The 26422-nt window shown below is 39.6% G+C and overlaps 1 protein-coding gene across 6 annotated transcripts in view; it reads left to right on the forward strand.

The window, feature by feature from the left end:
* The window catches only part of ERC1 (ELKS/RAB6-interacting/CAST family member 1), a 307518-nt gene that overhangs the window by 238577 nt on the left and 42519 nt on the right, over positions 1-26422 (forward strand). For all 6 annotated transcript variants that reach the window (XM_035550781.2, XM_035550783.2, XM_035550786.2 and 3 more), the window contains one exon: positions 5529-5673. In XM_035550781.2, the coding sequence (XP_035406674.1) occupies positions 5529-5673 (145 nt within the window). The remainder of the gene's footprint in view (positions 1-5528; positions 5674-26422) is intronic.

The following is a 26422-nucleotide window of genomic DNA, read 5'->3' on the forward strand; positions in this document are numbered from 1 at the left end:
TAGTATTATGCAGCAATAAATTGATAACAGATCGCTTCTCATATCTCATTGTCCTGGTCCTGGAGTTTTCATTTAAGTAGAGATGAGCAACAAAGGATTTGATTGCAGAAGGTATGCATTATATGCTATTTGAGGCACCTCAAATTTCCATACCAGAGTAATGGCTACATAGATACTGTTACAGAGATATTCTTGGCTCTGGTCCTGAATCATCAGCAAGGATTGTGGATTTACTATTAAAAGAATAAGTGTTTCTTTAGAATCAAAACAGATTACTGTAAAGAAAGTGAAAATTACCAGAACTCCGAACCAGTCTGTCTTTCCCAGGACACCGATAGCCAGAAAAAGCAGAGGTCGTGTATCATGTTCTGTCACTTCATTCTATTGATATTTTTCATGTTTCAGGCAGACATCCAAAGCTGGATACTTTTCCATACAGAAAAAGTAACAGAAACAAAGTTGCAGTAATAGTGCAACCATTATCAGTTGTTCCCACACCTATAATCTTGACACTGCAACTGGGATTCTGATGTGCACCTTTTCTTTTCTTCTTCTCTTCATTTCTGTTAGATCATCAGAGTATCTGTATTTCTCCACAGAATAAATGTATTTGGATTATCTTTCAAATATTCTAAAACATCTAAAAATGCCTGACTTTATGGTATCATGTCATGAAGTACAAGGAATAATTTAATTTTAATAATTTAATAATTTAATTTATATTTTTAATAATTTAACAATTTAATTTAATTTAATTTTTAGCTGGTGGAAGGGGATGGGGAGCAGGATGTGGCCCTCACTATCCGCGAGGAAATGGTTGGCAACCTGCTACAGCACTTGGATGTACGCAAGTCGATGGGGCCGGATGGGATCCACCCGAGGGTACTGAGGGAACTGACAGAGGAGCTGGCCAAGCCGCTTTCCATCATTTATCGGCAGTCCTGGCTATCAGGGGAGGTCCCAGTCGACTGACGGCTAGCAAACGTGACACCCATCTACAAGAAGGGCCGGAGGGTAGACCCGGGGAACTATAGGCCTGTTAGTTTGACCTCAGTGCCAGGGAAGCTCATGGAGCAGATTGTCTTGAGTGTCATCACGCGGCACTTACAGGGTAACCAGGCGATCAGGCCCAGTCAGCATGGGTTTACGAAAGGCAGGTCCTGCCTTACAAACCTGATCTCCTTCTATGACAAAGTGACTCGCTTAGTGGATGAGGGAAAGGCTGTGGATGTGGTCTACCTTGACTTCAGTAAGGCTTTTGACACTGTTTCCCACAACATTCTCCTCAAGAAACTGGCTGCTCATGGCTTGGACTGGTGTACGCTTCGTAGGGTTAAAAACTGGCTGGATGGCCGGGCCCAAAGAGTTGTGGTGAATGGAGTCAAATCCAGTTGGAGGCCGGTCACTAGTGGTGTCCCCCAGGGCTCAGTACTGGGGCCAGTCCTCTTTAATATCTTTATCGATGATCTGGTTGAGGGGATCGAGTGCACCCTCAGTAAGTTTGCAGATGACACCAAGTTAGGTGCGTGTGTCGATCTGGTGGAGAGTAGGAAGGCTCTGCAGGAGGATCTGGATAGGCTGGACTGATGGGCTGAGGTCAACTGTATGAAGTTCAACAAGGCCAAGTGCCGGGTCCTGCACCTGGGGCGCAACAACCCCAAGCAGAGCTACAGGCTGGGAGATGAGTGGTTGGAAAGCTGCCTGGCAGAGAAGGACCTGGGAGTATTGGTTGATAGTCGGCTGAATATGAGCCAGCAGCATGCTCAGGTGGCCAAGAAGGCCACAGCATCCCGGCTTGTATAAGAAGCAGTGTGTCCAGCAGGTCTAGGGAAGTGATTGTCCCCCTGTACTCGTCTCTGGTGAGGCCGCACCTCGAGTACTGTGTTCAGTTTTGGGCCCCTCACTACAAGAAGGACATGGAGATGCTCGAGAGTCCAGAGAAGGGCGACGAAGCTGGTGAGGGGTCTGGAGAACAAGTCTTACGAGGAGCGGCTGAGGGAGCTGGGATTGTTCAGCCTGGAGAAGAGGAGGCTCATGGGCGACTTTATCACTCTCTATAGGTACCTTAAAGGAGGCTGTAGCGAGGTAGGGGTTGGTCTATTCTCCCACGTGCCTGGTGACAGGATGATGGGGAATGGGCTAAAGTTGCGCCAGGGGAGGTTTAGGTTGGATATCAGGAAGAACTTCTTTACCAAAAGGGCTGTTAGGCATTGGAATGGGCTGCCCAGGGAAGTGGTTGAGTCACCATCCCTGGAGGTCTTAAAAGGATGTTTAGATGTAGAGCTTAGTGATATGGTTTAGTGGAGGACTTGTTAGTGTCAGGTCAGAGGTTGGACTAGCTGATCTTGGAGGTCTCTTCCAACCTAGATGATTCTGTGATTCTGTAAGGTGCTGTTCTTTCTACATACAGTCTAGGCAATATCTAGGTACCCTCTAAACAGGATCTGTCAAGTTTCTGATGTGTTGGTAGTCCACCTAAGGCAAGCTTACTCTGTGAGTATGTACAAAAAATGCTTGTATAAATCCAGAGATGAATTCCAGCCACAGAAATCCATTGTTTATGTCCACTCTTCTGTCAGGTAGTGAAAATTTTTTTCTGTTGATATACACACTTTTTCTTCTTGTAATGCATGGTATTTTTTGTTTGTTTGTTTATTTTGTTTTGTTTTGTTTTGCTTTTATATATATATATGTACTGTATATATGGCTTTAGTTGAGATCCTTATAAGAGCAAACATCTGCATATGGGTAACTTCAGCAAAACTAGCAGTCATTGAAGCAACAGAGGGGACAAACAGAGATCACATCTTAGCAGTGTTTTTTTTATGCTCTGCCTGTGCAGAGGTCTTCAGCTTTAACTGGTATAAATATTTGTAAGAGCATGGTCACAAACTGGGATCGGAAGGAAGCCTGGTCATAGACCATCATCCTCTTCTCACTTAATCTGTTAGCCATAAGAAAAAGTTCTTCCATTCCCAGCTGTCATTGATATGAATGCAGTCGTGAACTTTCTCATCAATGAACCTCATCAACTCACCTATTGTCTTAGCAAAACTCTGTACCTTTCAAGTGAAAGCTGTGTATTTAGGTTTTTTCACCTGTAAAAATAACAGTGTTTTTTTAAATGGGATGTCTCATGCCTACAAGTCCCAAAGAGAAGTGGCTTCTTCTCTGGTGCTGTGGAGTGCACATGCCTTTCACATAACTCTTTTTTATCTGTGGTTCAAAGTGCTGTGCTGGCTGCTGTTGTGCTGGGTTAAAGGGTTGCAACCCTGAGCTTCTCAGAGGCTACTGTCTGCTCAGATCTGTCAGCATAACTGCATGTGTAGACACTGCTTGGTCCCATTCTATTAAAATGATGTGTTGAGGGTGTTTAAAGAGGAAAAACTGTTGTTCAGACTTTTTAGAAGAGCAAGGTCAAGAAGCAAATACATGTGCTGTTATTCTTACAGTTTGGAGGGGGGATTAGTATTTATCCAGGACAGTAAATTCTTCATCAAGCTCGCTTCAGCCAATGCAATCTGATTATGTCCTACTTATTTAGGTATGCATCTCCCTATACCCTTGATTTAAGCCCTGAACTCGCTCATGGAACTATTTCACTCCCCGTTCTCAGACACACTGCAGTAATAGATGCATCTTTTCATGCAAGGTCATAAAAATTGTGAGGCTTTCAGCATCTAACATGAAAATTTCTGTATTCCAGTAGTACCAGTTGGTTCCCTTTCTAAGCCATCAGTTTCAAAGTCCCAAGGATATATATTGGATATATATGTTTAAGACATCAATATTAAATGGTAGCAGCGTCCATTTGTCCCATTCTTTTCAAATTTTCTCAGTCATGTCTTCACTCACAGGGAGCCAAATGAGTACTTTTTGCATCAAGTATTTTTGTTTTGTCACTGAGATTAAGTTGTTTAGAAAGAGGATACAGAAAGGAAATGAGAAAGCTGACTTCTTAGTCTCCTTAAGGATTGATAATAGATGAATTAGAAAAAGCAGATTAAGTGTCAATACTACCCTCAACAGTTTGCCATTGTTATCCTAATTCACCAGATTGTGATGGTGACACTGATTAAAAAAGATCTTGACAACAGAAGGATGTAATGGTATAATTAATATCAATCTTAATTGTTTACACTAAGCTTCTTTAACATTTCTTATATCTTTAATAAACAACTGTTTATGCAATATTATTAGCATAATAATTGCTGTTGACATGATTAGCAGAATAATTTTAGCACCTTTGGTTATTCTTTAAAAATTTTCCTCAAATTATTAACATTAATATGCTTTTTTTATAATGAGGTCAAAATTTGGATCGTTTGGGAATTTGGGATCTTTACTACTTTAGCTCCATTTGCAACTAAATTTTTAAAGAAAACGTAGGTAGGAAATCTGTAATATTCCAAGTTCCTCTTTCTTCGTCACTCCTGCATGATGCCATCTTTCAAATGTCCACAATAGGTTAGAAAGGATTTCTATTCTATCCCTTCTTCACAAGGTGAATACTTAAGTTATGAGAGGGGGGACAAGCCACCCCTATTGGAGAATAAGGTCAAAGTTTTCCTTTATGTCCTGTTGCACATCCTGACTTGAGCATGGCAGCTAAAGGTGAGAATTAAGGTCAAAGGGCAGAAATAGTTGGTTTTCCTAACATATAGCAATCCTTTGAGTTCATTTGAGAACTGCTGTTTTATTGACAGGGTTATTATCTGTGTCTCCCCTCTTTCCAGTATCTACAAAATGTTTCTGAACTGCAAGGGTATTTGTGAGAGATTTTTTGCAATTGGGGAGGAGTGTGATGAGGTATTTCTATATTGAGTTCTTATATTACTGCAGAATTTTTTTGCTTACAACATTTTTGCAAAGCTGAAAAAAGTTTGTGATGAGAGCAGGCCTACCTTTCTCTTCAGATATGCATCTGAAGAGCTCATCACTATGTTAGTTACTCACAAAAAAAGTCAAAGAATAGATCAAGCATCCTTGAGGGCATCTATTTCAACATCTGTCATGTAGCACAAAAGTGTCTGTGTCATTGTATGCTTCTGGGAATACACTGTATTGTTCAAGTGATTTCAGTAAACTTGTCACATGCCACCTTCCTTCTAAAATAGCTGCATGAGTAGACAGCATAACCTAACAATAATTTAGCACGGAAGTCTTACGATTAGTCAAGTATTTCTGTGTGCATTCTTAAAATCCATTCTGGAAATGTTTAGAACATTATAAAGAATGAAAATGTTCATCTGAAGAAGCAATAAATGGTTGTTATTAAAAAATTTAGGAGCCAAATGCAGAATGATAACTTTATTATATGTTTTTCTTATCCTATAAGCACTGTCATCTTGGGGTAGGCAGCTGGGTCTGACTTCCTGCTCCACCAATGGACATAACCGCAACAACCACATTTATTTCTGCCCAGCAGAGTTGCACGCTCTTACAATGTTTGTGGTATATGGTATGTCTATGGTTCTTTGTTCAATGCTCCTAGTTTTGCAGGATAATCATGTATCTGTGTTTTTCAGACAGGAAGCCCTTCTTGCTGCCATTAGTGAAAAAGATGCCAATATTGCTCTGCTAGAACTTTCATCTTCCAAGAAGAAGACCCAAGATGAAGTGGCTGCACTCAAGCGAGAGAAAGACCGCCTCGTACAACAGCTCAAGCAGCAGGTGGGTAGAGGAGGGAGAGGAAAGAAACCAGTTAGTAATTTGGTGTGACGTTACTATCTTGGTTGATGGAAACAGTAATATATAATCCCTTTGTCTGTTGGGACAAAAAGTACATGAATAACAATTTCAAACTAGCTACTGATCATGAAGACTTTAAAACATGGTGGGAATTAAACAGCCTCCATGATGAGAGGGGTTTCCTTATGTCACTGCTTCTGTCGTACACGTGCTACAGTATGTAGGAAACTGTGAATGAAAAAGACATTTATTCTTAACTTCCAGAGACTCAGGGAAATTGAGTGATACTTCTTTTGGTGTTCTATATTTGCCTTGTCAGGGAGGAAGCATAAATGGATGAAATTTGTCCTTGCCATAAAGGTCAAATTGAACCATATTACACCACACGGTCTCTATTGTGGTTTCTAATCTGTGACAGAGGCTCATAAAGGAATGCTGGTTACTTGAGTGGAATCTGGGACGCCATGTGGGTGGGGAGATAGGTCCATTTCTATTTCTGTCCTTCTCCTGTTCCTAAGGCCTTTCTGTGTTAGTATAACAATCAGAAAAAGTATGTTTCTATTCAAGCCCATAAAATTTTGTTTCAGTATTAAATGCAAAGTGAAAAATATATTTCCGATAAAACACTGTGGAAGCAGAAGGCAACCCTGACAATAAGAGATCCAGGATCTGTGTAGATTTTTCACTTCAGCACTTTTGTTCGATTCTTCTGTGTTAGTGCCATGCCACATTCCCTGTAAGAACATGTAATACTGCTGTCAGTCCAGTATCAACTGCTTCAGTACCATTGATTCCGTCTTCAAAAAGTTTTATCATGCACAGCATTTCATCAACAGATGATTTCAGTTGAGGTCAAAAACAGTAAGACAAAACCAGGTCTCTGACGTAATAAGGGATTTCTCTGCTTCTTCCTTAGGAAACACAAGTAGGTTACTGGCTGTGTATTTTTAAGATGGCAATTATTTTAATTTGACAACAGTAATTGTATAGTTTCACAACAGCTTTAAAATGAGCGGGAAATACAGTATACTTATTTACTTCTGAGCAACAGTTGCATTTACTTTCACTTGTCATCCAAATGACTTCCTACTAGAATGGGATTCAGAAGTGTTCACAGCAATGTAAAGTACTTATTTTCTTCATTTAATTGTTGGTAGACGTAATAGCCTTAGGATATGTTAATACTTGTTCTAAGAGAAATTGGAAATTTTTATTAGTAATTCTTGTCCTGAGTTTAAATGCTAGCTACTTCATGCAACTTGTCCTTCTGAGTTTCCTTCTGATTATCCTTGGCTGGTAGACAGAATGATCTTTAGGGATTTTTTTTTCTACCGAAGATTGTGTGTATGCAATCTATGTATTAATGTTGTGGTTATCTGTAGTGACTTAGGTTTCACGTAGTTGATTTTTAGTATTGCTGTAGTTCACATTATTAGTTTTCAGTGATGGTAAGTCACATAATATATACTGTTCCTAAAAAGACATTTCCCTTAAGGATGCCCATTCTAACTGCTTTTGTGCATAGGCATGGGATAATTCATTTCCAAAATAAACTTCAAATGCACAAGAAATTGAAATTGTTCTTGCTATGAAGTGAGACCAATTCTGGGCTGACATGCTCTGTTTTGAAACAGTAGCACTCTTTCAAAAAATTTGTTGGAATATCCAAATGCCTTTGAAGCTTCTGGTTCCAGAACTGCCATCAGCTGTAGAGACTTGTCGTTGTTCCTTCTCTTAAAAAGAACTGTGAAGAAAGCAAATTGTAAATTGTAATCTCCTCAAAACATGCCTGATAAGAGTATTACATATAAGGAGTATAAGAGCAAATACAAAATCACAGATAAAAGTACTGCAAGGTACAGTCCAGTCCATCCCCAGTCCCTAAGGTAGAATATATGTTTATAGATAAACAATCTGTGCTATATTTAAGCTCTACCTGAGAGATATTTATTTGACCTAACAGAGACTTGACATACACTCCCTAAAATCTATCCTACATCTTAAGGATGTAAGTATCATCTTTTATCCTTTTGTGTGTGTGCCACCTTCAATACTATTGAAAGAAAAGCTTTTCAAAGTTACTTATCATGGGACAGTAATTATACCAACAGAGAACTCACCAACTCTCTAAGTTGTAGGGGATGACATCACATTTATTTGTTCAATACCAGCAGCTTTGATATGTACTTTTTCTGCATTGAGGTCACCAACTCAAATTGTACAGAATTTAACAGCTCTAGAAGTAGGAGATGGTGCAGAAGAGACGCTATTAAATTTTCCATGATCCTCATTACAGCTATAGTCAAAGGGAATTTCATTTTTCCACGTTTTGCAAGTTATCGGTGTACTTGGCCCTTGTGGTCCTCTTTGGTTAGTGCAGGTCAGACAGGTCAACAGCCTTGTATTTTGCTGTGCTTCTTCATCAGTAGAAATTCCTAAATTTCCAGTAGAAATTGTGAATGAAAAGTCATTTAAATTTGTAGATGTATTAAACACATCTGTTCGAGAAAGGCAAGTGATCCTAGTTAATCAGGATCTTCTGGAAGACTTTGAAAATCAATTCTGGATCTTAAAAAGTTCATTCAACCCTTCAGGTTCAGATCTGGAATTCTGACCTTTCTAATTCCTTCCTTGTGTCTTTAATACTATTTCAGAACTGTTGACCTCCCTGATAATCATGTTATATTTCAGTCCATCCCATTTCTAGGAAACGCTTACAGTTGGTTGTGGGAAAGCAGCTCTTTCAGTTGGCTGGTAGGCACAGTTGACTAAGAGGTTCCCGTTTCCATGTATGTAGGACACAAACAGAAGTGCTGAGCAATATCGGAAGCGGGTGGTTTGTGTGAAGAGTTACACATACTGTGGTACATACCATAGACCTTATTTCTGAACCCAACTGCAAACTGGTAAAAAGCCTCTGAGAGAGATAACGTTTTAGAAAAGTGTTTTTTCTGACTACCCTGCAATAATGAATGTGAATGGATCAAATTGTCTATGCATGGGGTTCAGATTATACCTTTTCATTGCTTGTGCTGATAATCATTGTGTGGCTACAATAGCTTCTGCTGTTAGTAGACTGACTCACTGTTAATTGACCTTTCTTAGGGGGTATAAAGATGCAATTCTTTCCTAAAACAAGAACTGTCTATTGATAAACCTCAATTTACATCTTAAAAAATAATGTCCAAGTTCTTCAGCCCCACAATTTCAAGTGATTTTTACTCACTTAAAACTGTAGGTGAAGGCACACACATTCATCAAGAAAAGGTTATACTGACTCTGGAAGATTCCACAGTTATTCTTTGCTTTAATTCTCCTTTGTCCCTTCTCAACATTGTCACATTCCAAGCCACTCGTGCAGGAAGGGTATTACTGTGAAAGAGAAGGAAGGAGTACTGCCAAAGACATTTTGGGTCTTTAATTTATTTAAGTATGTATGTTAAAGTTTGGATGAAGAGAGGCATTTCAGAAAGAGGATATGGCATCAATGTTGTTTTAATTTAGAGTTTCTAGGCTCTGAATTGCAGGAATGTGGCTCAATATAGAGACCGTTTCCTAATGAGGCACTCAGCGTTGACCAGGCTTTCCAGTAAATGGAGCTGCCTGTTTCATATTGGTTGTCAGTTTGTATGAGGGATTTCCTCTATCATCGGAAAGGGAGGCCAATTGCAGGGCGAGGGTCACCAGCTAATGTGGTCCCAATTTACTTCCTCCCAAAGTACTTTGTCTCCTTGACTAGCTCATAGTGAAAGAGTGGTTGGGAGGCTGCTTCACATGAGGGGGCCAGGTCTGATGCAAAAAAACAGAGCTGAAGGTTACCTAACAAAGTCCAGATGTAGTGTGGCGAGTGCCAGCCAGTGTGCTCAGATTATATGCCATACAGAAGTCCCTGCAATGTGTGTCATGCTGGAATTGAAAGAGTCCCAACAAACTCTGGCCTGCTTTGTGGCAGCACATCTACCACTCATCTGTTAGAAAAGAGCCTATTTGCCATTTATTCATCTTCTAGTCAGGCTAAGTTTTAAAAATCAAGATATATTTGTTATACCAGTGTGAAGTCCTACTCTTGTAGATTTGAGTTTTAAGTGGAAGGCATACATGAATGGGCTGGGGTTTTCCTGTCTGTGGGCTTTGAGTCTCAGAAGTTTGGGGTTTTCTACAAAGAGTTATTTGGAGCAAAGATTGTCATTTTCTGTGTTTGTGCAGTGTCTAATACAGTGTCTAGCACAGTGGGGGCCCAGCTTCACCGACATCTCGAGGCACTACTATGCCTTAATTGTTAAGTAATAGTGTTGAAATTGTTAGGAGGTTCTGAACTGTATCAGTGTCTGTTTTCTGAGCTTGGAGTGTTATTCAATTAAATTGTTTTTAAATAACTTTTTAGGTCCCTTCCAACCTAAACCATCTATGATTCTGTGATTCTGTTATGTATATTTCACAATTATTCCCAATTCTTTTTTAATATATTGTTGCAGAAGTTATCAGAAACTAGCTTGATTCAGTGTTACTGATGATGGGATCTCAAAATTTTCATTCTAAGTGGTGTGACTCCAGATTACAGTGCATACTGGGTTGCTGGGTACATTTGTATTATACTGCCTTTTCTTAACATAATTTTCAAATCATAGAATCGTTCAGGTTGGAAAAGACCTCTAAGATCATCTAGTCCAACCTTTAACCTAGTACTGAAGTCCACCACTAAGCCATGCTACTAAGTTCTAAATCTGTTTCTTAAAGACCTACAGGGATGGTGACTCAACCACTTCCCTGGGCAGCCTGTTCCAATGCCACACAACCCTTTCAGTAAAGAAAATTCTCCTAATATCCAACCTAAACCTACCCTGGTGCAACTTGAGGCCATCATCACTTGGTGCTTGGGAGAAGAGCCTGATCCCCACCTTGCTACAACCTCCTTTAAGGTAATTGTAAAATACAATAAGGTATCCCCTGAGCCTTCTTTTCTCCAAACTAAACAACCCCAGCTCCCTTAGCCACTCCTCGTAAGACTTGGTCTCTAGACCTTTCACCAGCTTTGTTGCCCTTCTTTGGAAATGCTCCAGCACCTTGATGGCCTCCTTGTAGTGAGGGGCCCAAAACTGAACACAGCATTCGAGGTACGACCTCACCAGAGCCGAGTACAGAGGGACAATCATTTCCCTAGTCTTGCTAGCCCCACTATTTCTGACACAAGCCTTCTTGTATCAGCAAGAGATGCTGTTGGCTTTCTTGTCCACCTGAGCGCACTGCTGGCTTATATTCAGAAGGCTGTCGACCAATGCCCTCAGGTCCCTTTCCGCCAGACAGCTTTTCAGCCACTCTTTCCCTAGCCTGTAGCATTGCATGGGGTTGTTGTGCCCCACGCCTTTATGCTTGTTGAACTTAATACATTTGGCCCATCAGTCCAATCTATCCAGATCCCTCTGCAGAGCCCTCCTACCCTAGAGCAGATCAACACTTGTGCACTTGGTGTCATCTGCAAACTTACCACGTGTGTACTCGATCCCCTCGTCCAGATCATTGAAGAGAACTCGCCCCGATACTGAGCCCTGGGGGACACCACTAGTGACCAGCCTCCAGTTGGATTTAACTCCACTCACCACAACTCTGGCCACCCAGCCAGTTTTTAATCCAACAAAGCATACACCCATCTAAACCTTGAGCAGCCAGCTTCTTTAGGAGAATGCTGTGGGAAACAGTGTCAAAAGTCTTACTGAAGTCTAGTTAGACCACATCCACAGCCTCTCCCTCAACCACTGAGCGCATCACGTTGTCGTAGAAGGGAGATCAGGTTCGTCAAGCAGGACCTGCCTTTCCTAAACCCATGCTGACTGGGCCTGATCACCTGGGTGGTCCTGTAAGTATTGTGTGATCGTGCTCAGGATAATCTGCTCCATGAGCTTCCCCAGCACCAAGGTCAGACTGACAGGCCTGTAGTTTCTGGGATCCTCCTTCTGGCCCTTCTTGTAGATGGGCATCACATTTGCTAGCCAACAGTTGACTGGGACCTCCCATGATAGCCAGGACTGCTGATAGATGATGGAAAGCAGCTTGGTGAGCAGTTCTGCCAGCTCCCTCAGTACCCCTTCCATTTGGCCCCATAGACTTGTGTACATCTAAGTGGAGGAGCAGGTCACTAAACATTTCCTCTTTGATTATGAGGGTATCATTCTGCTCCCTATCCCTATCTGCTATCTCAGGGAACAGAGTATGTGGAGAACAACTGGTCTTTATGCTAAAGACTGAAGCAAAAAAGTCATTAAGTACCTCATCCTTTTCCTCATCTCTTGTCAGTGTGTTTCCCCCCACATCCAATAAAGGATGGAGACTCTCCTTAGTCTTCCTTTTCTTGTTTATGTGTTTGTAAAAACATTTTTTAATTGTCTTTAACAGCAGTAGCCAGATTGAGTTCAAGTTGGGCTTTAGCCCTTCTAATTTTGCCCCTGCACAGCCTCATGACATCTTTGTAGTCCTCCTGAGTGGCCTGCCCCTTCTTCCAGAGGTCATAAACCCTCTTTTTCTTCCTGAGCTGTAGCCACAGCTCTCTGTTCAGCCAGGCCAGTCTTCTTCCACGCTGGCTCATTTTTCAGCATGTAGGAATGGCCTGCTCCTGTGTCTTTAGGATTTCTTTCTTGAAGAGTGTCCACCCTTCCTGGACACCTTTGCCCTTCAGGACTGCCTCCCAAGGGACTCTGGCAACCAGTCTACTTAACAGGCTGAAGTCTGCCCTCCAGAAGTCCAGGGTGGCAGTTTTGCTAACCCCTTTCCTTACTTTTCCAAGAATCAAAAACTCTGTTAATTCATGATCACTGTGCCTAAGTTGACCTTCAACCTTCACATCATCCACAAGTTCTTCTCTATTTATGAGCAAGAGGTCCAGCGGGGCACCATCCCTACTTGGCTCACTCACCAGCTGTGTCAGGAAGTTTTCTTCCACATGCTCTAGAAACCTCCTAGACTCTCTGCTGTGTTGTATTTCCAGCAGACATCTGGTAAGTTGAAATCCCCCACGAGAACAAGGGCTAGCAATTGCAAGACTTCTCCCAGCTGTTTGTAGAATATTTCATCTGCCTCTTTGGCCTGGTTAGGCAGTTTATAACAGATGCCCACCAGGACATCTGCCCCATTGGCCTTCCCCCTAAGTCTTACCCATAAACATTCAACCCTGTCATCGCCATTATTAATCTCAAGACAATACAAACACTCCCTAACATACAAGGGCTACCCCACTGCCTCTCCTTCCTAACCTATCCCTTCTGAAGAGTTTCTAAAATTTTTGTGATTGTGATCCCTTGTGCCTTTGGTGCCACATGGCTATATAACCCCTACCTCAACTGGGCGGCAAACTGATGTATCTTGCTATCACACCATCCCATAACCATTGTTGTACCACCCCCAGGCTTGTCTCTGTCAAGCTTAGTTTTATCCCTTTCCCCCTTCAAATCTAGCTTAAAGCCCTGTCAATGAGCCCTGCTAACTCCTGAGCAAAGATCCTTTTCCCACTTAGAGGCAGGTGAACCCTGTCCATTGCCAGCAGGCCTGGTGTCTTGTAAAATGACCCATGGTCAAAATCCCCAAAGTTCTTCTGTGACACCAGGTTTGGAGCCAGATATTGATTTGCTGGCTCTTCCTGTTCCTCACCTCATCAGTCCCTGCAACTGGAGGGATAGAAGAAAACACCGCCTGTGCTCCTGACCCCTTAACTTGTTGTCTCAACACTCTGAAGTCTCTTTTGATTGCCCTCAGACTTCATCTTGAAGCTTCATCACCAGCTACCTGAAATATCAATAATGGATAATAGTCTGAGGGCTGAATGAGCACAGAAAGCATTCTCTTCACGTCCCTAATACAGGCCCCAGGGAGGCAGTAGACCTCCCTGTGAAGTGGGTCCAGACTACATATTTGGCCTTCTTGTCCCTTCAGAAGGGAGTCTCCCATGGCAACAACCCATCTTTTTTTTCTTGGTGGGAACGGTTTCAATGCAGGGCACAGGTCAACGTGACTTCCTTGTCACCTCCAAGCCAGATGTACAGTGTTCCTCAATATCGTTCAGATCAACCTGCAAAGCTTCATGCCTATTGTGCACGGGCATGTGGGAAGGTTGGGAAGTCCATGAGGAGACGTGCCTGCCACACCAGGCAGGGACTTGTTGCCGTTGCCCCTTATCCTCTAGGTCAGTGCTTTCAGCTGGGTGGAGAAAAGATAGGGAAACCCCTCTATTGAGTATCCCCTCTGCCTGCAGTCAGTTTCACAGTCTTTTAAGAACATTTTGAGTTTTGGTCCTGTACTTCAGCATGCTTGCAAAATCACTCACCTAAGCTTCTTCCTTCATATTTCATAAACAGTTTCTTCTATCACACAGGTTGTTAATGAAAAAATACTGAATAGTACTGGGCTCAGGACAGAGCTTCATGTAACACACGTCATTTATTCATCCATTTTGTTAGTGAACAGTTGATAACTACTTTGGAGTATAATTTCCTAAACGGTTTAGTGCCCACACTTTTATATTTTAATCATAGAAAATTCATCTCATTTTAAAGCAGAACCAATTATACCTGTAATCTCTTCTTAAATACTTAGTGGAGACTTTCAATCTTGAGAAGTCTTTTCTATGGCTCATCTGTCTTTATCATTATAATGTCATTGTGATCTGTAATTTCCCTTACTGCAATTTAAGCTCATTACTACTTTTTTCTATCTGGTATGAGCATAGAAAGAAAGAAAGAAAGAAAGAAAGAAAGAAAAAAGACTTGTTTCTTAGCTATTTTTAGCAGCCCTTTTGGTTTATGATGGTATCTCCTCTGTGTTTTTCTTTAAATTGGGCAGTCTCAGTTCTTCCAGTTTTCGTATGTCATGTTTTCTAGATATCTGATCCCTCCTGTTGTGCTTTCTCAGATTTCATTTAATTTGTCTATTTCTTTCTCCAAGTGTGGTATCCAAAACTGGACAAAACTCAAAATGAGGCTTTCCCTTAGCCTGAAGTTGTTCGTGAGTGTGTCATGTGAGACAGTGTCAGAAACCTTAACAGAGTCTTCCAAAACCCCACGAATCCCCACAGGTTCCCAAAAATAATCATTAATAGCTTTCATTACAGTAGATTATACTATAGTAGCAAAGAGTTTATCAGGATTAGTAAATTTGAAGACATCTGATTTTTCTGAGTACCATCTTGTTTCTTCTTTTCTGACCTAAAATGATAATATCTGGGTATTGAAATTAATTTTGTTAGTCAACTGAGTACAGTCTTTAGGGAAGATAGACAGAGAAAGGCATGAGGATTCTGATCTTCTTGGCTTTTTTTTTTTTTTTTGATAGCTTTCACTTTTGACAGAGTAGAAAATTGACCATTGTCTTCGGCTTCTTCTTCATTCTAATGTACGTCAGTAATGTCTACTTTTTGTCCCTCAGCGCTTCCATTTCATCTGGTACCTCACCTTTCCTGTTTACCCATATACGCTCTTGTTCAGTTACTCTCAACTTTGTGAAAAAGCTCCTTTCTGTCTTAGTGAAGGGAGATAAGAAACCTCATGCTATTGAAAGTATGGGTTATGTACTAAGTCTGCTTGCCATTCAGAGGAATCTTTGATATGTGTAGTTCTGTTCTGCTTCCGTCTCCTTATCATAATCATTCCTTCCTCTGTAGTCCAACATGAATTGAGGGGCTGTTATTTACCATTCCCATAAACTGAGAGAAATTATTTGGTGATGACTAGTAATATTCAGCATTTATGCAATATTTAATACATATTTAATCTAGACTTTCAAGTCTCAAAGATGTTTTCTCTGTGCTACTTTGTTCTTCTTTCCTGCAAAGATTTTGGCTGACTTTCCTTATGAGGCCAAGGTACTGCAAAGATTCGTTTGTCAAGTAAATGTGGTTCATGGCATCATGAGGAAAAGGAAAGAATTTTAGATTCTAGAATAGCTTCTCCCCCCTGAAAATACTCGTTTTCCACTGTTGCTTGTTTCCCTGGAAACCCAGCACACTGACACTTGACACTTCTCTGCTGTGAACTTTTCCAAAGTGAAGTTCCACTGGTTAGAGTGATTTCTCTTTGTAACAGGAGAATGTAAAATGGGTCAGAGGCAGCTGACAGGCAAGCTTTTTTCTCTCACTGCCATGGAGTTGTATCAGAACTACCACACTTCTGTAGGTTTTTATTACCACCCTGCTGATGAAATAATACAGATTCTGTAAGTAATGCAGTTAGTCTTTGCTTTGCCTTAGCTGCACTGATTTGAAACCATGTCTGATGAATGATTATCCTAGCAGCAAAAGAATTTCATCTTCAGGTGATATGGATACAATCACAGCAGATAATGACTAAATGTAGCTGTTTCTGTGACAGAACTACCATTGTTCTCCAAGAGCATCTGAGAGTTCTTGGTGGTGCAATAGTGCTCACTGAGTTTAATGAATGGAGGTACCTCTCAAATCATGATGCTGTCAGAAGGGGACTTAGGAAGTATAGGAAGATGTATTTTAAGTTATTTTGAATGTGGTAGTGGTGACTTCGTAGCTGAGAAAACAAGGCAAAAGTAAATGTTTGAAATAAGTGATGAGATCAGGGAACTTGGATTCATCTTCCTTTATTGATCTTTTTTGCTGCAGTATCTGCATGCTTGCACTAGCAAGAGTGGAAACAGATGAAAAAATGGGGAAAGAAAACCCATGTGATAAGAAAGCTAAGAACAGACAGAAAGGTTTGAAAGGGACTTGCACATCAAAGGTTCCTGCAAGTATTGGGCAGAACAGAAGGTATTCTTTGAATGCTAGTATTCTCCAAGTGTTGTGGTAACCTGTTTGAAACAGCAAGGGACAGATTACTTTGCTAGGAAATTTTAAAGAAATAGTGAAGCATTTTGAGAAATATTGCCACTTGTAGTGGACTTGGTACCTTAATAGTGCTGTTACAACCTCATTTACACAGTGTAGGGCATGTAGAGTCATGGCAAAGTGATCTTTTTTTTCATGGTCTACCACCACCACGATCTGAAGAGTCAAATGCAGCTTTACGAAATTTGAATCTACAGTCTTTAATATACACAGATGCCGAAATACATAGTTTTTATAGTATGGTTTTAGTGGTTATGATGGTGTAGCTGGCATATCTGTGAGCAGACAGAAGTTAGGGAAAGCATTCTGTACACTTCCTATTCAGGAAGCTATTGGACTAGAAACAGAAGAGACTTCTGGCTGAAGTGGATGTATATCCACTAATTGGCTCTCATCAAACATTGCCAGCTGTCAAAGTTAAGCATCATGGCTTTTGTCGAAGGCCTGTAATCCACCCAGATTATCAGTCACGGAACTGCTTGCTTTGCCAGTCATTGCTCCTCAGTAATTGTTTCTGTCAAGCAGAGACTTCTGCCAGGAACAGACCCGAGCAACCTGACAAAGCCAAGCAGACACAGAAAGCGAGGCTCTGTCATGCCCTTGAACACAGCCTTGAAGTACAACATAAAGAAACTACCTTCTCCTTGCCATGTGTTCCAGCCTTTTTTCCCATCATTTTTAATCATCTGTTAGCACAGTAACAGCATTCAGTGCAGTGTCAGCAGTCTTCTGTGGCAGCATTTCATCTTCCTGTGGTATTACATATACACTCATTCCCCTCTCCTTCCTCCTTTTACCTTTACACTCTACCTCTTGTATTACTAAATAATGATGTATGTTCAAGCAAGTTCCTTGCTGTAGCAGGCCTCATGGTTCCAGAGAAAGAAACTGTCTGTTGGCCCTGCTGTAAACAGCCATGCCTGTTTTCTGCTTGTGCCTTGAGTAGGGCTTCAGTCAGCAGTTTTTAGGGCATTGCAATGGTGGTTCTGTAGGTTTGCTTGGAGGCCAAGGTTCGTTTCCTCACTGAAGGACTGAGGTTTTTAAAATTGCTTTAGAACTCGGATGACAAAGCAGCGCTTGCTACCCATTCTTTCCAGACATTTGTAACATTACAAAAATACTCTATGGACTGATATTTCCCATCTTTGATCTCAGTTTTCAAAAATCTCTTTCAGTCTATTAGAAATATTCCTCCATTTTATTGAATGTAATAAGATTTTCATATTATAGTTTTACAGCTTTTTAATTCACTAAAACTTTGCACAAATTAATATAAATTAATAGGATAATTGTTGACAGCATCCACTGCCACATTTACAGTCTCTCTCATTCAAGGATTAAAAAGTCCCATCCTAAGTTATTGAAGCATCGTTGTCCCTGGCTAGAAAATCAGGATTGCTGGACAAATCTAGGTTAGCAGTTTAGAGACTGCATCCCATTTATTTGCCTTCTCCATTAAGTGGCAACCAGTCTGATGGTTCTTGACGTCAGTTATACTTGTTAAGCCCACACTGGGAAGTACTGGCTTGAGAGTAGTAATAAGTTAAGTAGTAGTAATAAGCTTCTTATTCTTCTTATTCTTACTACTAATAAGTAGTAATGAGTTAAGAACAATGGATGTGCTCAGTGGCTCCAGAAGACTCTACTCGGAAACCTAGTTTGGGACCTAAAAATAGTAATTCCTTAGTCTGTGAATACTGTTTCTGGACACTAGTGCAGTATAGATATAGCCATTGTCATTTCACATTGGAATTGTACTACATGGTGATTTTCTGTAGTTATCGTGGCACAAACCACTGATCAGATAGGCATTGTTTTGTGGTTAAATAAAGAGAAGATGTTGGAACAGATCATGTGTTTATTAATTTTTATAAGACTTCCGTGCTATAAATTTTATGTTGAAAACAGCTACCCTCAGTTTCCGACAGTCTTTCTGTTAGCTGATGAATTCATGAGATAGATACAAAAGCTTAGAACCAGCAGTTTAGAAGTGCTTGAGATTGCCAATAGTCCTTAATTCAAGGAATAAAATTATGGGTGCATCTTCTTTTGCTTGACTGTTACAGCTTGTGCGGTAGTTGGGAAGGGTCCATACACAATGACTTCCTGTTTGTTGTCCAGTGGCAGGATGTGCCTCAGGGATAAAATATTTGAGACTTTCCAACAACTGGTTCTTGTGGCTGGGCTGGTTTGGCATCACAGTTTTGGTATTTGGATTGATGATGTTTGAATGCTGACCGGAAAAACAGAGAGTTTATGATTACATTTAAGTCTTGTCATTTAGACACATTGTTTACTGAACTCTGAAGTTTTGATGACAAAGAGGATGAGATCAGATCTCATCCTGATAAAAACAAACCCGGGAATATATTGTGTGTGAAGAAAAAGGGATTTAACACTACAATTTCAGTTCTAATAAAGGAAAATTTAGAATGACTTGTAATGCAGTAAAAATACAGTGATTTTCCAAGATGACCATGTGATCATCCTTAATATTTACTTGATTTATGTGTCTTTTTCTATAATAATAATTCTTATTAGTTTAAGCTGTTTTACCTGGCATCAGCAATTGTCTAGAAGACACACATGTCTTGTTAACTTCATCTCCAGTCAAAATGTGCCAACTTGGTATGTTATGATTATCTGTTCCTACATTTATTGGTATTATTGCACAGGGAAGACACAACACATTGAACAGTTTCATACTTAAGCTGTAAAGCAAGACTTTACTTGTGGTTACTTCTGTTTGAATGAAAAGCCTAGTGAACGTGTCACTTCAGTGTTCTCTCTTAAATAAGTGGCAATTCGCCTTTCAACTGTCTGAAACCCACTTCAGTGGGTTTACTGATGCCTTTCTATCAGTTTAGAGTTTCAGAATCTTTGCTACAGGCATAGCTCACATAACACATTTTTACAAAATTTAATTCATTGTTACAGGTGTTTTCTAGCAGAGTATTGTAAAATTGTATTCTGGAAACTTGTCCTAATCATTACTAAGTAAGGTAAAACATCATTAGTTTACAAACTGTGAGGAGGTAAGCTGAAAGGAAAAAAATAGCAACTTTCTGGCTGTAGCATTAAATGATTAAGGATCAGACTGCAGGAAAAGTGATGGAAGTCCCCATTTCTTCAAATATTTTTAAAGAATTGACAAATAATCAAAAATGACTTTGAAGAAAAGCCTTGCATTAACTTTCCAGAGGATATTCCTTACAAAGGGATTCTGAATCTGTTTACTGTGAAAGATGCCATTGAACAGCCGATATCAAATTCACATATTGATAGCTGGTAGAAAGGTAGAGGCAGAAAGCCAAAAATGTTTTACCAGCTTTAGTACTGGTTTTAATTCATATAAGAATTGTAACTGGTGAGGTGATAGATAATGCAACGTGTTCCAAAAATACTTAAGGAGAAGGTAGAAGTCAGAGATCCATGTTGGCTGCTTGTCTCATAGAGGTAAACAAAAGATGTAGATTTCAAGTAGATTGCAGATTAGCAGTTGTATAAATTAATATGCAAGTAATTGTGTTCTTTACTTGAAGGAGGAATGGTGGAAAGAATTGTGCGCCTAGAAATATGCAGTGAAAAATAGTGATCTATAAGATAGCATATGTTGCATATTTGGGGTTTTATCTGGGGAATAACATAATAAATCAGTGAGTTTTTTGCTTGCAAAAGGAAAAATACATAGCCGGCAATAGAGAATTATAATCCCCGTCATCAAATTAAATGAAAATTAAGTCTTAACTCTACAGAATGTACTTCAGCTTCAGTAAATAGTGAGCTGTTGATGAACAGCGGTCTTGGATGTTTTTCAGCTTATGCCCTGCAATATCTCTGTCCACAGGTTTTTCATCATATACTGTATTAAGCTCCATGAAATTCTGAAAATAATTCCCCTTTCTGAATCAATCCAACTGAGCCTAGTCCAGTACACTGTATCTCAGGCTAGTGAATAGATAGTGCAGAATAAAATAGAAGTTTCATATTGCAGTTGGAAAACTGAGATATATGCTGGCAATTAGATCTAGTTTCTTGATTCTAACCCTTCACTAATTTGCATACTAAACTGGTAGAATAGCATATCAGGTTTATCAAAATCAGTCACAGGTTTATGAAATTAGGTATCAGTTACTTATGATAGCATCTGCAAATGGACTGGTGCTGATGGCTGCAGACTCCCCTCAGTTCTGTTAAATTCATGCTCTTACGTTCTGAAGAATCCAAGTAGGTTTTGGTGCTAAGTAAATCCACGACTCTTATTCCTTCATAAGTACAGTATGTTCTCTATGCCCTGCTCTCTGAGATGAAGAAATATTCATAACCAAAGAAAAGGCATGTATTTTTTTCCCTAGCCATCATGTTTTTGCCACTTGACATTTGTAAATGTGTGTAAGGAGAGGATGGAGACTTTTTTGCTCCTTTCTGACTTGGGAAGTTGTGAAGATTCTGTTAACAGCTGCCAACTCTGAAAGATAAGGATGAGAAAGTTGATACTGATGGAGATCCTGCTTCCCATTCCTGCCATGAATGCAGGTCTGTGGACAATGCTGTCAAATACGAGGTAGTGATTTTGACAAATTGTGTTAGGGCATTTGTGTTCTGCTGTCTCTGAGTGGACATTTATTGAACTCAAAGTAAACGAATGGCTTCTCTCCTGCCCTTTCTTTTCCTTAAAACATAGTACCAAAGGTTTGAGTCTTTTCAGTACCAAGAAATGCTTTTAAAGATTGTGCGTAAAAGCAAATAAGTCTCAAACTCAGATAACAGAAGATTGCTATCTGAATTTACATGGTCAAATCACACGTTTATCATATGGAGATAAGATCAATGAGGTACTAAAGCATGTTCAGTTTCATATATGAGTAAATTTACCTTTGCAATAACATGTCACACAATTTTAGGTTATCAATAAGTGAATATTAGTCTCTCAACTTCCATAATGCTTTTGTCTCCAAATGAATATTAAGTCTGATCTTAAGTATCGGTACTGGGGGAAGTAATGGTCTTTTATCTTCAATACAGCCCCGGTTAAGGGATAGCTGCTTTATTAGAGGTATTGTTCTCTTTGTTTGATCACAACTTTACAATCACAGAACTCAGTCTTTTGTTCCCTTTCTGTTTACCACCAATTCCTGTCTTTCCTAGAGTGAATACAAATATTTCCTGTAGTTGAATAAACAAAAAATAAATGGAGCTCTCACAGCTGACCCGTGCCAAGTTCTTCATAGGATTTGAACAACCCGGGCATCTCTTGTTTTCACAGTGGGATTTTTACTAAGGAGGGAACTTAATTTTTTAAACACTCGGTTTCACTGTTACACCATACTTGATCCTTTTAATAGTTTAAGAAATGAATCTTCCCACTTTTTTCACGTTAAGCTGAAACTTAACTGTAATTTCTGACACCACGCCAGTGTGCCCTCCGTCTCCAAAACTCTAGTAGATAAAACCTTGGCCTCACCTCCTTTGTTTCAGCTAGAAACCCAAACTGCTGCCAACTGCTGACATTAATGTTGTTGGGAAAAAAAAAATAAAAGCAATATAGAGATCCTTAAGAAAACATGCATACATAAGTTGTTTAAACTTGGAAGACTGCATGGGTTTATTTGCTCTGTGGAAGTAATAAGTACTGTACCTTCTTGTTCTATATTTTTCTTCTCTTTGGCAGGAAAATATTTATATGCACAAATTTTCATTTTGTATCTCTTCTGTATCTCACAAAGAGACAGGCAAGTGCCTGCTCCTGGACTGGAAAAAGAAGGATCCACAGACTGGGAGATACTGGGGAGCACAAGCTAAGAGTATTTCCTCATTGTCCATCTCTATCCTTTTCATTGCTATCAGATGATGAAAAGATTTTCTCCTCTCTTATCTGCTTTCCCATTACCTCTCTAAGTTTAATGACTTTGCACTAAAATGATCATTAAGGAAGAAACAGCAAAGGTATGGTCTGCCTAGTTTTTCATCTTGTTCCACAGACCTTTTCCTTTTGCTGGTTCTGTAGCAGAGATGGAATTTTCTAAGATTTTTCTAAGCTTTACAGTGTGCTTTATGGTGCTCAGTTGGTGAGCCTCTACTGCTATTTCATGGCATAATGTAATGTAAATCATAGAAAGACAACAGGTTAGAAATAGAGAAGGCAGTAGCAGGAGTAATGTATGAAATGCAGACACCTTAGGTAAACTTATCTGACAAAACTGGCATATTTCTACATGTTGTGTGCCATGAATTTCTTTTTCCTTAATAAGAATAATTTTGGCACAAATGCAGTAGAAAATCTGATTGTTTCTCCAGTTTTCCAGCTAGTACTATTATCTAAGCATTGATGCAGACTTAAAAACCAACCTCTGCAGGGGAAAAAAGAAAAAAATTGTTAATTTATTGTGATTCCCCTTGCTTGTATACTGCATGCAATAGCAGGGCAGATGGACAGGAGTCATCTGCACAACCTTGTATTGCACATGTGCTGCTTTGTGCTTGGGCAGGAATTCTGCCTCTGTGGACCAAACACAGGGACAGTGTAGATGGACAGGAATTCTGTGTCTGCAGACCACACGCACAGATGGTGCGGACAGACAGGAATGTAATGTCTGTGTGTTTGTATGAATCTTATGAGACAGGGCTGTTCTACGTGGATGTCAGCCCTAATAATTGGCCATACAAAGAGAATTCTTAGCATTAATTTAGATCAGGGTAGCAAAGCCCTGTTGGCTGTCAAAGGAAATGCCCTTTCAACTCTTCTCTCCATGATATGGGGAATTTTGCCTAGATTGAAAGACGAAAGTGAGGCAAAAAAAAAATAGCATTGTTTTTCTTCTTCTGTCTTTCATACACAACAGCTTTTTAATTTAATTTCAGAACATGCAAAATAGTCTTAAAGGTTTGTGATTTTTTTTCCATAAATGTTGCTATCAACACTGTTTATATCATGTAGACACAGACACATTCATGTATACACCCAGAGTTAGGTTCTGGGCTGTTACAGACAGTCTGTGTTGAGATGATACTGAGCAGCTCACATCGCTTTAGAATCTAGGAATTCGTATCTGTACATAACTATTTTTTTTGCCAGGAACAGCTTGCGTAGAGGGGGTTTGCTATTAACAACTCTTTGAAGCTGCAGGCAAATGCAATTGAAGTGGTGAGTCAAATAACAGTGAAAATATGTAAGGCTAAAAGAGCTGTGGTTAAAACACTAGTATATACCTTCAAAAAATAAAAGCACCTGGAAAATTGAATACTTTTACTATACTTACTGTAAAGACGCAGTCACAATAGACAAAGATTTGAAAACTTTTAAATGACATCAACTAGGAAAGGTGTAAGTATATATACTTGAGCAGATGGCCTACAAATGATTTTGTCAAAGCAGATGATAATGACTTAGGTTTTAAGATTTTACAATAGGATGCATCTTCCATATAAAGCCCTAGGTGGGATTTTGCCAATCAGTTTTTGTAAGTATCACTGGACTGAGAAACTTTCTGAAAAAAACTATTTGAAAGACTATGACACAGAAGCAGAGTGAGTAAGTCATTTGGGGTTATACAGGCAGCTGTGTTAAGTTGAGGATAAGCAAGTGGGTTTACTTTGGAAAGGAGAGCCAAACAGAAAAAATAATGAAGGGAAGAGGGATGAAGTAAGGCAGAAGAGAGTAAAATGAGCAGGGTGTGGAGATAAGCCAAAGTGAAAAGGGAAGGAGAAATTTCAAGTTATAATAAAACAGAAAGCCCCATTATCTATGTAAAATAAAAAATTTAAAATAACCAGTTTGTAATAGAAATATTTGTCTGTCCTGTGGGGTACTATATAGGTAATTTAGAGTTTTTGCCTTCAGATATTTATAGATTTTGTAAGACAAACCTATCTCTGGTGCTTAACCTTGTTACTTAAATTGCCCAAGTTTAAAGTAATCTTTTTTTTTTTTTAATCTTGGAATTACTTAGCATAATGAGACTATTTTTTATTTTTTTCATTTTCCTTTGTAAAATACATGTATCACCAACAGTTGTTAGAAATGCTTATGCTCTATGTATAAGCAAATTGTGCTTCACCTTATTTTTCTCACAGATGATAAAATGTAAAATGGGATTTTTAGCTTGGGCCCACAAACACACTACGAGAGGGGGGAAAATGAGCAGGAGGAGAAGTACAATCAGTTTTCAACAGTTTGAGTAATGAGGACCATGACAAAGAATGGTATTTCCTGTCACATTACTATAGAAGTAGCGTTTCATTTTTTTCTTGAAGTCAGTTGTCTTTAGTGGTGTGCATCAAAGTAAGTTAAAGAGACTGAATAAACTGTATACATTAAACATTCAGCAGACACATGAGCTAAACATGAGTTTCACTGCTCTTCATTTGAGAATTTGTAGCAATTTGGCCTCCCAGAGTCTTAAAGAAAAGACATGGAGAGTAGCATCAGAAAACTACAGAACAGAGAGAGTACATACAAACTTTTACAACTTGAGCAAAACATACTAGCTTGGACCAGCTTTTATCTTAATGTACTCCATAGCAGAGTTTAAATGACAGCACTGTCCATTTGTTTACCCGATCTGTAGTCCCCACCAAGTAGCTTTTGAATTTATCGACTATTCCAACCAAATTTGATGGAAGGAAAGAAGTCTCAAAGATCGTGAAACTTACAGGAAATTAATTAACATCCACAGCTGGGTAGAAGAGAAGAAAGTCTAAAGTAGTGCTCCCACACAGAGAAAGGCAAGAAGAACTGCGTCGTGATGTATTTTGTTTGGCTATAGCATATGCATATGCCTGGGCATTCAGAACATACATACTTTCACACTGGTCCCAGCTGACTCTTGCCTGGAGACACCATGGGGGAGGAGTACTGGAGAAAGAGATTATTATAGGGTTGAAGGCCATGCTTAGAAGACGTAGAATACAAATCCAAAGCACGCAGATTTCATTAGCTAGCATAAAATGAGTGGACTCCTATGCTCTTCAAGTGTAACCATGCTGTCTGCAAAAGAAATCAGTTCTTAACTGATGAAAGAAGTAATGAGGACTACACAATAGATGGAGAATGGATGTAGCAGTGTGATTTAGCAACAACCAGTTGCTGTTAAGCTGATTTAAATAAATGAGTTGATTTTTGCTTTCAGGGCATGTGGCAGCAGAGGCTACAGCTCATACTTTCTCTGGCAGGAAAGGCACAGCAAGGACCTTCTTTTCTGCTCTGGCATGGAGCTGAGATCAGACTTGCCCTGATAGGTAGTACCATAGGGCAGGCTCATAAAAATAGCTGCTTACTTTAAACCTAGAATGGAGAGGTTGTATATGCTCACTGCTGGAAGGTAAATAGAACCAGTTCTTTGATTTTGTCCTAAGAATTAAAACAGCAGTTCATTTGGTTTGCTTGCTGTCTTCAGATCAATTTCAATAAATAATTTTGGGGGGCTGTGTAGTATGAGGGATCCAGTATTCTTTGGGGATATTGTCACAGGATGGCATTTGGCCTTTAGATCCTGCTTTAAAGTCACCCAGTCTGTATAAATTAGGTTTACAATATGATGGTAAACGGTCTTAGACTTCAGTCCTTGTTGACATGTCTTTAAGGTATAGCAAAACACACCTTACTGATCTTTCTGCCAAACACCCTTACATGTAATGAAAAGATGCCAAAGAACAAAAATATGTTTTGCTCCTGAGTAGTTAGCCATGAGATGAAAAGTTTTTTATTATTATTATTATTTTATTCTTTAAGTTTTTTTATCTTTTAAGTCTGGGTCTGGTAGATTCCAGGCCTTGTGAAACAAATACGAGAGAAGCAGTTATATTACCACTGTTCAGTCAGACCTAAACACAGCTTGATGTGTCTCTTAAAGAGAGTACATGAGGGCTAAAAGAACAGATGGAATAATGCTCATG

Source organism: Cygnus atratus, chromosome 1 (genome assembly GCF_013377495.2).
Source record: "Cygnus atratus isolate AKBS03 ecotype Queensland, Australia chromosome 1, CAtr_DNAZoo_HiC_assembly, whole genome shotgun sequence".
Taxonomy (NCBI): Eukaryota; Metazoa; Chordata; class Aves; order Anseriformes; family Anatidae; genus Cygnus; species Cygnus atratus.